General features: G+C 35.9%; 3 protein-coding genes, 1 non-coding gene and 1 pseudogene across 4 annotated transcripts; 3 read left to right on the top strand and 2 right to left on the bottom strand.

Annotated features, from left to right (window-relative positions):
- Window positions 1-1,984: 1,984 nt before the first annotated feature.
- Window positions 1,985-2,057, bottom strand: TRNAR-CCU (transfer RNA arginine (anticodon CCU)). Its single transcript has one exon. It is a non-coding gene; the product is annotated as a tRNA-Arg (tRNA).
- Window positions 2,058-2,344: 287 nt separating this feature from the next.
- On the top strand, window positions 2,345-6,082 carry LOC149389274 (Leucine-rich repeat (LRR) family protein). The gene is made up of 9 exons (XM_089622594.1): window positions 2,345-2,415; window positions 2,510-3,067; window positions 3,883-4,346; window positions 4,843-4,984; window positions 5,110-5,181; window positions 5,288-5,356; window positions 5,445-5,516; window positions 5,625-5,696; window positions 5,801-6,082. The coding sequence occupies exons 1-9, from the start codon at window positions 2,345-2,347 to the stop codon at window positions 5,805-5,807; spliced, it is 1,527 nt and encodes a 508-aa protein (XP_089478720.1). The 3' UTR covers window positions 5,808-6,082.
- A 717-nt stretch (window positions 6,083-6,799) lies between these two features.
- On the top strand, window positions 6,800-8,563 carry SCO2 (protein disulfide isomerase). The gene is made up of 3 exons (XM_089624390.1): window positions 6,800-7,367; window positions 7,802-7,928; window positions 8,371-8,563. Exons 1-3 carry the CDS (start codon window positions 6,927-6,929, stop codon window positions 8,433-8,435), a joined length of 633 nt encoding a protein of 210 aa, XP_089480516.1. The 5' UTR covers window positions 6,800-6,926; the 3' UTR covers window positions 8,436-8,563.
- A 308-nt stretch (window positions 8,564-8,871) lies between these two features.
- CML30 (Calcium-binding EF-hand family protein) lies at window positions 8,872-9,813 on the top strand. Its single transcript, XM_089624391.1, has one exon. It carries the CDS (start codon window positions 8,975-8,977, stop codon window positions 9,536-9,538), a length of 564 nt encoding a protein of 187 aa, XP_089480517.1. The 5' UTR covers window positions 8,872-8,974; the 3' UTR covers window positions 9,539-9,813.
- A 1,257-nt stretch (window positions 9,814-11,070) lies between these two features.
- On the bottom strand, window positions 11,071-11,718 carry LOC149389277 (germin-like protein pseudogene; annotated as a pseudogene).
- Between the last annotated feature and the right edge of the window lie 2,752 nt (window positions 11,719-14,470).

A 14,470-nucleotide genomic window follows, 5' to 3' on the forward strand; every position in this document is an offset into this window, starting at 1 on the left:
GTTAAATATAAAAATTACTTGAAAACTACAAATAACTTATGATGTACATTCAATAGCATTAACTCTCGTTCGATATAGTAGTAGCGAGATGATAAAAAATATTAACTCAATCTACATATATTTTTGAACTCTATAAAAAAATATTGACCTGACAATTCATCAAGCACAACGCTATACAAGTCAAATGCAAAAGATATTAGCCATTGTTAAATTCACCTATAAAATATGAATATACACATGGACAAAACCACGTTATAGTTAACACCTATTTTATATGCCCAACTTTATCTGTATAAGCCTCATTTGAAAAAGGCCAATTTTGTTTGTATTACTGTATAAGCCTCATTCAAATAGCCATTTGTATTAACATATTTTGGAATTTAGTAGAGAAGATTTGTTGTTTATTGGTTTGTAGAATACCATAATTGCTTGGAATATAGTAAACCTGAAGATGCATCATTTTGTCTTGGTTTTTATCTATACAAACCAAATAATGCGAGGAATGAAGTAAGCACACATATCCTTGTATGTGTTTCTTATTTGTGGGCATATTTGATTCAATTGGCAAGGTACACTACAAAAACAGCTTTTAGAAGTAAGGTGACGCCTCTTTTATAAACGACATGTCGCTTCTAATTAGACGCGATAATTTACTTTTAAAAGTGGCATGTCACTTCTTGGTTCAGTCACCGAGCGCGATCCTTAAAATATAAAAAAATTATGATTATAAGCTACGAAGTCAAGCGAATTTTTATAATTCTGTCCAGAGTAATATTAGAAAATGATTTCAAGTCGTTCTAAGAAGGAGCGACGTCTAAAGTCCCTTCTAATGTATTTTCCGCCACTTCGCGGGAGCCTTTTTTTGCGATATTTTCGAGGATGTAAAAGCGACTTTAGAGGCACACATCGCTTCTAACTTTTAGAAGCAACATACATAGTATTAGAAGTGACTTTGTCGCTTCTAAATGACTTATAGAAGTGACTTTTTGGCCTTTAAAAACGACATTTTTCGCTTCTAAATGCCTTTATTTTCCTAGTGGTACTAATCGATTTTTGTTGTTTAAAAAAAATTGAGCTTATGGTACTTGATGACTAACTTGAAACTTATATAATGGATATGTAAAACAATTAATATTTTATGAAAAGTATTGGAGAATTTTGAGTGAAAATAATTTAACAAGAAAAAAAATGTATCCTCTTGTTTTTCGATTTGTTACCTTAGTATTAATTTTATCCGTTGTTACAGCTATTTTGGAGCAGTTTCAATTGTGAAGAATCAGCTGCGGAATCAAATGGAAGATCAATGGATGCATTATGATTTACTTGTGCACATTGAAAATTATATATATTTGATAAGCTTGGTAATGAAATTATAAATCATATATTTGAAACTTGAAACGTTAGCTAAATAATTATGCTAACATTTAAATTCTGTTATATTTTTCTATATATGTTAAAAGACGAACCAAGAAATTTCATTTAGGGCTAATTTATTTATATTGTAGATAATATTATTTTATCTTTGCACCAAAAAAAATATTTAAAAAGCAAAGAAAATAAGTAGTATGGTAATAGATCTCACCGAGCACTCATATTTACAGTGCAGATAATATATTTTTTTTTTATCTCCGCAGCAAAATAAATATTTAAAGAGCAAAAAAAAAAAAAAAAAGTAGAACCGAGCACTCATATTTGTAGTGTAGATAATATTATTTTTGCATTTAAAAAATATATTTAAAGAGCAAAACAAAATAAGTAGTATTGCAGTTGATCTCACCGGGCACTCATATTTAAAATCGTTGTATAATACATATATAATTTGTTTTTGTATACAACTATGCGCTACCACGAATAACAATTTAAAATTTGAAGCTTTTAACTATTTTTTGTCTGGCGTATTCGTTGAGTCTCCAAACAAGAAATGCTATTGAAGTCCAAAACATAAAAAATATAAATACAGGTGAATAATCAATTATGAGATGGCCGCGCCAGGTAGGGGTCGAACCTACGACTTTCTGCTTAGGAAACAGACGCTCTATCCACTGAGCTACAGGCGCTTCATGACGTGCCAGTCGTTACATGATTTTATATACCACTTATAATATATTTTATTGTGATTGTTGTAACTATTTTACTGAATGAATCCTATATTTAGCGAGACAAGGCCACGCATGCATGTTGATTGGGAATTTCTCTCGTTCGTTTCCATGTCTACGAAACTATGTTCATGCACAACCCCCCAATACCAAAATGATCCCGATTCCCAGTATTCATTTAATTCCTGGATTAATTACTCAATTAATCAACTAGAGTAAAAATAATAATAACACCCATAAAACATATGATGTATCTCCACATCTTCCTCCTATGCCTCGTCTGGATCCCTCTCTTCCTCTCCAACTCTCAATCCACACCAACACCAACACCAACAGGTAACAATTAATCATCATGTATATAAAATACCGAGATTATATTTTTATATTTTACGTCAAATAGATGATGACGACAAGAAGAAGTTCCACATCGACTGCGGCGGCGGAGGCCACACGGCGGAGAACGGCCTCCGGTACGTCTCCGACGAGGGCTTCGTCTCTGTCGGAAAGAAAGCGGCCCTCGACAACGCATCCGTGGCCGTCCGCGTCTTAGCGACGCTGCGGTACTTCCCGGAGGCGGCGGCGCGGAAGTACTGCTTCGCGGTGCCGGCGGAGGCGGGGCGGCGGTACCTGGTGAGGACGACGTACTTCTACGGCGGGTTCGACGGCGGAGATTCGCCGCCGGTGTTCGATCAGGTGGTGGAGGGGACGGCGTGGGGCGAGGTGGACACGGGCGAGGACTACAGGGCCGGGCTCGGGTCCTACTACGAGGCCGTCGTGGCCGCCGCGGGACGCCAGCTCAGCGTCTGCTTGGCGAGGAGCCAGAGGACGCCGCCGGAGAGGTCTCCGTTCATCTCCGCCTTGGAGGTGGAGCCATTGGAGGACTCCATTTACAATGCCACGGATTTTGACAAGTTTGCCCTCAGGACTGTCGCCAGGTCTAACTTTGGTACTCATGGCCACGACTATATCGGGTACGCCACATTTATGATATTCCGTATTTTATTGGATGTATTTTTATGGGTTTGAGTTTATGTATTTAACATTTTTTATTGGATGTTTATATAATATAGAGTGTTCGAATATGAAAATCACGTTACATATATATATATATATATATATATATATATATATATATTATGACTCCATAGATTATAAGGTGAAGGGAAAAAAAAAATAATTATGTGGGTCGCGGGAGCCCGGATCATCTTTCCCTTTCGGTGTCTCTCTTGGTGTCCGTCGATCTAATCAAAATAGATTAATTAAATCATTTTAATTTATTTTTAAATAAATATTTAAATAAAATGATGACGTGACTTATTATTTTAAGAGACACCAAATGAGACACGAAAATGGGACAGAGGATCCAGATTTCGCGGCTTCCAGTCTGTTTGTTTGTAAACGCGACAAATACTAGGTGTTCGTATGAGTTTTAAGATTTTATTTCACGTTAAAAGATCACTAGGTTCAATCTCAAAAGCGTTTCTTTAGTTTTGAGATCCATGACATACTAATTTAGCTTTTTGGGCTCATGGCTCATCTTAACACATGACCTATGATCGCGTGTATCCAAGATTCAAACTTTAATATCATCTTTATAACATCACGAGTGACCTTGTGATTTTATATATCTTCATAGATCTTTTTAAATAATTTAGATACGTGATTCTTGAGCTCTTTAGGACCAATTATTGGTTTGAGCTTCGGGTTGAAATGTCATCTCAAATACATAAATAACGTTAATCATATAAAAGTGAAGACCTCATGACCTTGTAAATCTTGTCCGCAGATATCCCGAGGACAAGTTCAACCGTTTGTGGGAGCCGTTCAAGGACGAGAACCCGGCGGTGACGAGCCACTCGGCGGTGGACCCCGCGAGGTTCTGGAACCTTCCGCCGGGGAAGGCGTTCGGGACGGGGATCACGACGAGCCGCGGGAAGTCCCTTCGGGTGTGGTGGCCCCCGCAGGAGCTCCCCGCGTCGGAGTACCACGTGGTGCTCTACTTTCAAGACAATCGCAGCCCGAGCCCGTACAGCTGGCGCGTCTTCGACGTGTGGGTCGGGGGCAAGCTCTTCTACGCCGGCCTCAATGTCTCCACCGACGGGGCCGTCGTCTACTCCCCACGCTGGCCTCTCGTGGGCCCCACGGAGATCGTCCTCGCTCCCGCCCCTGCCATGCCCGTGGGCCCCGTCATCTCCGCCGCCGAGGTCCTCCAAGTCCTGCCTCTAGGAGGCAAGACTCTGCCTGCAGATGGTAATTTATTAAACACATAATTTTCTTTAATAGCCATATTATATTTTGCCTCTTCCAAGAAAAAAAAGTTAATTCATAATTTCGGTTAATTTAAGTTAACCGATATGTTACTCGGTTAAAATTAATTGTACGGTTAATTTCAGGCAAAATTTTGGCTAGAATTAATCATATAATTAATTTTAACCGAGCAATGGTTCTAAGACTTTAAGAATTAAAAGTACTAATTTGATTGTAATTCATTTTACTTCTTATATTATAATCACCTCAGTTTTGGGTTTTTTTTATAATTTTTTAATGTGCATAACATGTATGAGACTAGACTTAAAAAAAAAAAAAAAAATCGTATTTACTGCTATGTGGTATTATGTTATTTAACGCTTGTTTTCTCTTCTTAGTAGTGATGTTTTTACCTCATATTTTTATTTTAGATGTGTTACAACAATATCAAGCCCCTTAATTAGTCTTAAATTATTGTGTAATTTTGTTTATTCGATAGAGGAGGCACTGATTGAATTGGCGGCAAGCTTCAAGAATCCGCCACCGGATTGGTCCCACGGCGACCCTTGCTTGCCTCAACGCAATTCATGGACCGGAGTTACATGCTCAAAAAGCGGCAAATTCGCTCGAGTCACTTCCTTGTAAGTTCATTCAAATAACATACGTCTTAAAATTAATTTCTTGAACACAAGTTTCTTCAAATATGCATACAATTAACTTTGTGTACTGATGGAATTAAATTATGATATTGGAAAATATTTTTAAGGGAATTGACAGGCAAGGGAGTATCTGGGACTTTGCATTCAAGTATAGCAAAGTTAACTGCTCTCAACCACATGTAAGCAATAATTATTATGATAATATATAAGATCTAATTATTTTTTTATTTTCCCGGAAATAATTATTGTTGAGTAATTTAAAAATTTGTGGTGATATAATTATAGTTGGCTTGGAGGTAACAAACTCACAGGACACATTCCAGAAATGGGTTCACTAGAGGAGCTTCAGACATTGTATGTGTATATCGAAGCTTTAATTCTATTACTTTTTAATTAATTTAAGTTATTTTGTATTAATTACTTGTTTCTGATAATAATCAAGGCATTTGGAGGACAACCAGCTGGAAGGATCAGTTCCTGATTCATTAGGCTACATTTCAAAACTTCATGAGATGTACGTCTTTTGTATATTTATGCATGTTTAGATTTAAAAAAAAAAAATTCAAAATATATTACCAGATGATCAAACTAACTATTTTGTGTGGTCTGATTTGCGTAACAGATTCCTTCAACATAACAATCTGGACCGTCGAATTCCTGCTTCTTTACACAACCGAAACGGCGTTACCTTAAAGTAAGAACAGTGCTAGCTGTGAATTTTATAAGGGCACAGTTTTAAGGCCACATACGGAAGCACGTGACTAATTATACATTTTTTTTTCATACAACTATTTTCAGGATGTGACAATATATTTGTTTGGGAGTGATGAATATTAGGGGGAGAAGAAGGGCTATAAATTATGATGGTCAAAGTGCTTAAACCGGAATGTGGAGTCTCTCTCTTGACACTGTAATTAAATTGGTCCACTTTTATGGGTTCGATAGAATAGATGACAGAGAAGGATATCAAACGGCCATGCATTGAAAAACTTGTGCATAGTTTATAATTGTGTGGTACATTTTGGAGTCTTATTTTCCGAGGCTTTTGTATATAATTCTCTTTGCAATGAAGGAGCTTACAACGTTGGAAAAGAAATACATAATATAGTGATACAGATAAGATAACATTATGTATGTTGCTTAAAGTCAGTATATGTATTATCAATGTCTTAATGTGTACTATTTATTCCATAGATACGTATAAGCCAGATAACACTAATAAGTCTTATTTTGTACATGCGAAAGAGCAAATAACACATTAAAAATATGGAGCACGTATAATTAAGCCTCTTTCAAAACTTTCACAATGATTAATAGATATATGCAAATAAGTGTAGCCCGATGATCATAATATTCAACTTGTATAGATCAACTTAACGGAAAATTAAACTATGTCGTTTCTAAAACAGTTCTTGCACATGTGACAACATAAAGTAATGAAATCCAAAATGAACTTGAAGCGAATGTTTCTTCCAATCTCCCACCGTTGATGTTTCTTCAACAATAATACACCTAACCTCACTTTCTCTTGCCACCCAATAATAGCCATGCCTGATAGTGAGAGATCGTCAACAACCCAAGTTATTTAGACAAAGATGGAACCGTTGATAATAATAATATTAATGATAGGGAAGTGGACATGGTCCATGGATATTAATATTTTAATCACAAATGTGCACTTGTATATAGAAATATAATAATAATGAAAATAAGAAAGCTATCAATCTTTCAGTTTTTGAAGACTTTGACCAATTAAATTTCGTTAAACAGCTCTACTCAGAGTCTGAAGTCAAACATCACATGTCATAAACATAATACATTGCTAAACTATAATATCTGTGTTTGTGTGAGCGTAAATCTCTTCAATCTTCTCTGTACTTCTCTATCTCTTTCAATTCGCACTGCAAATAAAAGCCTTCTCTGAATGTTCGCTTTAAACCCTAGCTCTCTGTCCTTCTTTTTCTCTTCTTCCTCTTCCACGACCGAGCTCAATCCCTTCCAATCGCCCTCACGCCACCTCCGGCCGACTCCGGCGCGGCGATGGCGACCGATTTCAGCCGCGGCCGCCGCCGGTGACGCTCCGCTGGGACCCGCATTCACGAGGCCGTTCCAGTACCCTTCTGTGGCTGACCTCTCCGACGGATTCCGACCTCGAATCGGCGGGGACTCCCCGGACAGAGTCGCCGGGAGCGGCAGCGTCGGCGGAGGGGTCAAGGCGAACGCGAAGGAGAAGTGGTCTCGGAGCGGCGAGAGCTATTTGACCGACGACGATGACGCTCTCCCGCTTCCGATGACCTATCCGGGCACATCTCCGGTCACGCCGGCGGAGATCGACCGTCGACTCCAATGCAATCCACAATTGGAGGTTAGCGAACCAACAGAAATCTCGACTGCTTTATTGCCTGAAACTCTGAATTGGGCTGATATCATTTAGTTTTAGAGATTTGGAGCAGGAATTGAATCATTCTCAGTGTTGTTGAGTTGTGAATGGATGTAAAATGTCTTAAGAGCTGGGCAATCCACTGATATTTCCTCACTTCTTTAAGACTGGAATGGCTGAGTAAAATTGGCTTTTTTTTATTCAGTTGCCTTTTTCTCTTTTTGAGGAAGATAAATAATTGGAGAAACTTTTGAAGGTTATGAAAATGCTGTGCCTAAAATTGGAGAAACTTTTGAAGGTTTTGAAAATGCCGTGCCTCTATGATAAATTGACGCACAATGGCATAAGAAAGAACAAACGATAGAATAAGAATCTGATTATTGGTTTTTTTTTTCTTCTTCTTCTTCTTTCAATTGTAGGATTGTAAAGCAGTGGTTTATGAGTGGACTGGAAAATGCCGAAGCTGCCAAGGGTCGGGAAATGTGAGTTACTACAACAAAAGAGGGAAAGAAACTATCTGCAAATGCATTCCTTGTCAAGGAATCGGTATTGTTCTTAAACTTCATCACCTCTAATTAGATCATACCATGATAATTAACAGCAACCCCACATAGAATCTTGCTAGGTCCAATCATAAGCTGATGTTCCTATTTGAATCGAATACGTGGGTACAAATCTAGCAAATTATCTCTGTTATGGGTTGGTAAATTGTGTCTGAATGATAGTTTGTTTACATCAACTTGTTATCAGTTGTTTCTTTTTAAGAAATGTTCTGCTTCTGGTACAATTGCTATGTAAAAAAGGGGTGGTGAGAGTTGCTGAAGATAGAGAATCAGAGGCTTTTTGGAGTTGGGCTGTTTAGATTCCTAGTCCCCCCCGCATTATAATCTGCTTTCTGAGTGTAGTACCGAAAGTTGTGTTTGAAAAACGACGCAAAATTATCATTTGGTGACATTATCACAAGTTACTCGCCGGTTGATTTCTGCAGGATATGTTCAGAAGTTCACAACTCGCACGGACATAGATGTCATGGAAGATTTGGACCAATCATGACCGAAACCGAAAGCAGTTCTATTTCAATCTATTTCTATTTTTCCTTTTTATATTTGAATATTAATCTGCAATTATTTTGACGAACTGTCGTCTTCTAAGTATTCTTATAATATTTATTTTTCCACTCATCGGGCTAGTGTATATAGCCGTCAGCAACCCTCTCCATGGTGGAGTTAGGAAAATAGGATAAAAAAAAAAATTATAGGATAAAATATTAAAAGACAGAGAGAAAGTTTAGCTTTTGCAGAGAATCATTCTTTTCTTCTACATTTTTGCTTTTACAATCTTATATAATGATTCTTGCTTATCTTGATGATTGTCACACAAGAATCAGTTACCTTTTCAGTTGCCTATAGTTTGGTGAGAGGAATAAAAACGCAACCATTGTTTGGTTCCTTTATACCATTGACTATACCTTTAGAATATCTTTTGTGCAGCCAATAAGTACTTGCTTGTGTATAAAATCTCAGACTCTCCTGATATTGAATACCCATTTGAGTTTTTATTTCGACAGTCTAAAATCCATCACACCGAGAGAAATGCCTAACACAAGCTTCCTCGACTTCCAATACAACATATCGAAAAGGAAGTTCTTGAAGAAACCGAGCCGGCTCTTCTCCTTCCGGGACAGACAGAGCTCGGGTTTGAAGCCTACTTTCATGCCCAACCCCGACGAAATGAGGCTGGTCTTCAACAAATTCGACTCGAATGGAGACGGGATGATATCTCAGCAGGAATACAAGGCGGTCCTGAGGGCTCTCGGCCAGGGAACCACCGCCGGAGAAGTCTCGAAGATTTTCGAGACGGTGGATCTCGACGGCGACGGGTTCATAAGCTTCAAGGAGTTCATGGAGGCTCACAAGAAAGGAGGCGGGATCAAGACGATGGACATTCAAAGCGCTTTCAAGACTTTTGACCTGAACGGGGACGGGAAGATCAGCCCCGAGGAGGTTCTTGAGGTTCTGAGGAGGCTTGGGGAGCGGTGCAGCCTCGACGAGTGCCGGAGAATGGTTAGGGGTGTTGACACCGACAGGGACGGGTTGGTTGATATCGACGAGTTCATGACTATGATGACCAACTCCATGAAGATGGTTCTGTCTTAGATGATCTGTATACTCTGCATGTACTTTTGCTTCTTTCTTTTGTGGTTGCCTTGGCTTGCCAGTCTTTGAATGATGTGTTCATGTATCTTCTTCAGTAGCGTGTCTCTTGTTATATATATATATATATATATATATATATATATATATATATATATATATATATATATCTGTCCATTTCATTTCCTGTTGAATTTCTGTTGCATAACTTTGAACAGAAGTTAACTTGATGCTGTCGCAGAGGCTTGATGTCGAAACTAATTTCTTTTTATCCTGCTTCTCTATGTCGGTTAGTGGTTAAAAAAAAAAAAAAAAAAAAAACAATGTTGGTTTGTTTCATTTGAGGCTGATATTAGTCATTGACAAACAAAAAACCTGTTTGGATATGCTTTAAAATGCACATTTATGTGTAATATATCATTTCAGTTCTATTAGGCAATTTGTTAAGAGAAATTTCATTAATTGGGCTTAATAAGCCATTAAATATCAAGATTAGATCCTAATGTTTAAAAATATCTAAATATGGACTTTTAGACACATTTCGGACCAAAACACCCCTGATTCAAAAAACCCATATTTTTCTCTCATTTTCAAATAATTTGCATCACAATTCTTTTCATTTGATTTCGAATTGGTTGCGCTAGGATTAGAATTTTCGGTGGTTGAGCTCACCGCTGAGCTTGTGGGGTTCGGGGCAACGCCCCGATTTTTTTTTTAATTTTAGGAATTCGGTTTGGGTTCAGTTTCGATTTTGAGGGTTTCACATTGTATATCATCGTACGGCATCGTATCGCATCGTATGAAAATAAAAAAAATTCCTAAAATAAAAAAAAAAAATCGACCACCGAAAATTCTAATCCTAACGCAAACAATTCGAAATCAAATGAAAAGAATTGTGATGCAAATTATTTGAAAATAAGAGAAAAATATGGGTTTTTTGAATCAAGAGTGTTTTGGTCATGTGTCCAAAAGTTCATATTTAGATATTTTTAAACATTAGGGTCTAATCTTGATATTTAATGGCTTATTAAGCCCAATTAATGAAATTTTTCTTTGTTAAACTCTCCACCCCTGCTTTAGTTTTGTCACTCATTAGCATTACAAAGCAAACTTAATTTCAATTTTTGTTTTTATCATTTGTTACTTTTTTTTTTGTGTTTTCCCGCAATAAAACTCTAAACACAAGAAGCAAATCCAAATTATTATAATAATTAAAATTTAAATGGTTAACGATCAGTTGAAATATAATATATTTAATTATTGAATACAGCATAAAAACAGGAATAAATTTTATAGACCATATGAGTCCACGTACTTATATTTTTGTCAAAGTATGTATGTATTAACTAATCTATAATATTAGCATCATCATCATAATATTTTAAACATGTTAGAATATTGTATAAAAAAAAACCCATCTCTTTCAAAGCTTGAATAATATTACTCTTGGACCAGCAAACTAGTACATTATAGTGTTATTATTCAATACAAAAATGATAAAGAAATTGAAAAGCGAAATGCAAAATCTTTGTGGTCTATCCACTCCCGCCAAGCAAAGACTTAAGCCTCTTGATTTCCGCCGGGGCGATGAAGGTGTTGGCACTCATCAAGTCGGTAGGGAAATTATTGGCAAACAAATTGAAAGGCACGGATTGGATTCCGGGGTTGTCGCTGTTGAACCCGACCACCACCGTGGCCGGCTTCGACGTCGGCGAGTTGTACACGAAATGCGAAAGCCCGCGAGGGAAAACTACCACGTCGCCTTGGTTGAGCGTGTTGATGTGGACTTTGTTGTCGGAGGTGATTAGTCCCGAGATCAGTGTTCCCTCGACGAGATACACGATCTCCGTCGCCCTCGGGTGAGTGTGGAGAGGGAATACACCGCCGGCTTCGAGGTCTCCCCTGAAAAGGGAGATTCCGAGGCCGTTGACCGCCGGGAACGTGTTGTAGACCGCGAACGCACCGTTGGCTTTGAGAACGTTGGACGTGTTCGAGCGAGCTCCGAGGCCCGAGAACACAAAGTCTTTCGCTATGACCTTCGACTTGTCTTTGCATGCGAACCCTGATGGGGTCTCCGGAGAGGTGTAGTCTGCGATACAGAAGTCTTGTACGGTCTCGGACAAGGACTGTGAGACGAGGAGGGAAAAGAGGAAGAGACAAGAGACTAGTGACATCTTTGTCATTTTGTTAGACAAGTGAGTTTATTAGTTATTTTTGTGAGTAGTGTGCCTTTGTTCGTATGCTTTTTAGTCCTTTATATACGAGAAGAGGAATGTTAGAAAAGGAAAATATAGCTGTGTAATTCTTATTTATTTTCTTAACTAAATATATACGGGTACATTAATGGTTTTCGCTCTATGAACGCATTAATTTCTTTAATATTTTTAGGAAGAAAGATTTTTGGTGATTTAACTCACAAGATACCAAGTTTTTATAGTTATTTAGTGTGTGTATATATATATATATATATATATATATATATATATATATTTTCCATCAGAGTAGTTATATTGTTTAATGTGCAATGCTGTCGTATATGTTTTACCCTCGGTCGATCTACAACAATTTTCCCGTGATCTCGATAGAATTTTTAGCTGTCGTATGTATTTATGTGAGTGAGCGCAGTGAATTTTGTCATAATATTCCTTCTTCATTCTTTAACATGGTCGAATTGGTGAAGTTAATGTGTATCTACTACCCATGCGTATGTGGAATATTTTCATTCATGATCGACTATCGTATATAAATATTATTCATTTCTATTAATACATTTTATTCGTCTGAATTACGGGCTTTACGCCAATTTTACTGGCTGTATTCCAAATTAAGGAATATAAAATGTCTTGATTCCATATATATATATATATATATATATATATATGGGGAGTCAGTAATTGAGTGCATTAATTTAGGAGAGATTGTCAATCAGTTACAAAACAATTGTTATCATATTTGTGTGTGTAGCGTTCTAAACAGACCGATTCTTCTTCCATGCATATAACCTTTTTATCCCGTATTTCTTTCTCCACTCATGTCGGGATACTATAGCGCAGGTCATAAATATATTGGACACGTTACATATACCTTATGCTATATTATGACAAGTAATCAACAAAAGACCGGAACGTTAGGTAAAATTTTCACTTTTATGTAAATTACGAAAGTTGACTTTTCTATTTTATTTTATATGCATGATGTGAACTTATTAGGTTCAGCATTATATTATCGAAGTGTATATAAAAAAAAAAGAAGTTAAATCAATATATTGAGATATTTGTATGCAATAATTCACTAAGAAAAAAAAAATCTACCTTCATATATAAATATGTGTGAGTGGAATTTTAACTAAAAAAAAGGAACAATGCCCTAATACCATTTAAATTTAAATTATTACTTGTTTTTTTTTCTTTTTAATTTAAAAAAGTATCTCAATATATGAAAAAAATAATTTCAAACACGTGTGTAATTAATTTTTTAAATTACTTTTTTCATTTTAAAGTCTATCATTGAAAAATATTGAATTTTGCCAAAAATTATCATAATTTACCGAAATTAATCAGAATAAAAATAAATAAAAAACAACGACTCTTTTTGACAAAAGCGAATATAAAAAGAGTCGATGTTGCTTCTTAATATAAATTAATTTTAACTAATTCGGGTTAGTTGCAATGAGTTCTGATGATATTCAAAAGTCATCGTAAGTCATCGAAATTTATCGTCATTACCAAAATATCCAAGAATATACTTTTAACTTATGAAAAGAAAACAAATGCCCTCTTACCATTTATGTTCAAATTTTAACTTTTTTTTCTTCTTCTAACTCTCTCTCTCTCTCTCTCTCTCTCTCTCTCTCTCTCTCTCTCTCTCTCCTAGACGATATTGACGGATTCGAAAAAACTTTGACGAATTCCAACGAACAACTCCGATGATCTCCGACAAACACGTGTAAAATTATTATTTTTTTTAAATTATTTTTTTATCATTGAAGAAAATATGAAATTTATTGGAATTTATAAAAAATTATTGTAATTTATTGGAATTTATAAAAAATTATTGTAATTTATCGAAATTAATCAGAAGAAAGGAAAATTAATAAAACAATGACTCTTTTTCACAAAAGTATTTACAAAAGTACTGTTGTTGCTCTTAATTCATATTAATTTGGATTAATTCAAGTCAACAACGATGACTTTCGATGATATTCAAAGGTCATCATAAGTCATCAGAATATATCTTCATCACCAAATTATCCAGAAATAGATTTTTGACTAAAAAACGAACGAAAATGCCTTCATACCATTTATATTTAAATTATTGTACTATTTTTTCTCTTCTACTTTCCTCTCTCTCTCTCTCAAATACACACACAAACATACACTATCACCCATACGGTATTGATGGATTCAAAAGAACTTTGATGAATTCCAACGAACAACTCTGATGATCTCCGACAAATATGTGTGAAATTAAATTTTTTAATCATTGAAGAAAATATTGAATTTTATCTGAATTCATAAAAAAAAAAAAAAATTAATTTATCAAAATTAATCAGAAGAAAGAAAAATTAAGAAAACAGCGACTCTTTTTTTTTTAGTTTTTTTTTATTACAAAAGCATCTACAAAAATTATCATTGTTGCTCTTAATTCATATTAATTTTGATTTATTCGGGTTAGTTATGATACTTCCGATGGTATTCAAAGGTATTCATAAGTCATCGGAATTTATGGTAAGTCATCGTAATTATTCCTAATTAATTTGAATTAAGAGCAACAACATCTCTTTTTGTAGTTGGTGCAAAAAAGAGTTCCTATTTCCTTAACTTTTCTTTAATTTTGATAAATTTCGATAATTTCAATAGAATTCAATATTTTCTTCAATGGTAGCATTGAAAATACATATGTTTGTGGGATATTGTTGTTGTTCGTTTGAATTTG

This window comes from Urtica dioica, chromosome 8 (genome assembly GCF_054948205.1).
Source record: "Urtica dioica subsp. dioica isolate 48M chromosome 8, U.dioica_male_clone48M_v1_H2, whole genome shotgun sequence".
In the NCBI taxonomy this organism is placed as follows: domain Eukaryota; kingdom Viridiplantae; phylum Streptophyta; class Magnoliopsida; order Rosales; family Urticaceae; genus Urtica; species Urtica dioica.

What these genes read in the sequence shown, in the direction of transcription:
- SCO2 (XM_089624390.1), top strand. Translation starts at nt 6,927, where the DNA reads ATGTTCGCTTTAAACCCTAGCTCTCTGTCCTTCTTTTTCTCTTCTTCC. An exon ending in AATGCAATCCACAATTGGAG is followed by an intron (nt 7,368 to 7,801) that starts GTTAGCGAACCA and finishes TTTCAATTGTAG; the next exon opens with GATTGTAAAGCAGTGGTTTA. An exon ending in CATTCCTTGTCAAGGAATCG is followed by an intron (nt 7,929 to 8,370) that starts GTATTGTTCTTA and finishes TGATTTCTGCAG; the next exon opens with GATATGTTCAGAAGTTCACA.
- CML30 (XM_089624391.1), top strand. Translation starts at nt 8,975, where the DNA reads ATGCCTAACACAAGCTTCCTCGACTTCCAATACAACATATCGAAAAGG.
- LOC149389274 (XM_089622594.1), top strand. Translation starts at nt 2,345, where the DNA reads ATGTATCTCCACATCTTCCTCCTATGCCTCGTCTGGATCCCTCTCTTC. An exon ending in CAAGACTCTGCCTGCAGATG is followed by an intron (nt 4,347 to 4,842) that starts GTAATTTATTAA and finishes TTTATTCGATAG; the next exon opens with AGGAGGCACTGATTGAATTG. An exon ending in CTAGAGGAGCTTCAGACATT is followed by an intron (nt 5,357 to 5,444) that starts GTATGTGTATAT and finishes ATAATAATCAAG; the next exon opens with GCATTTGGAGGACAACCAGC.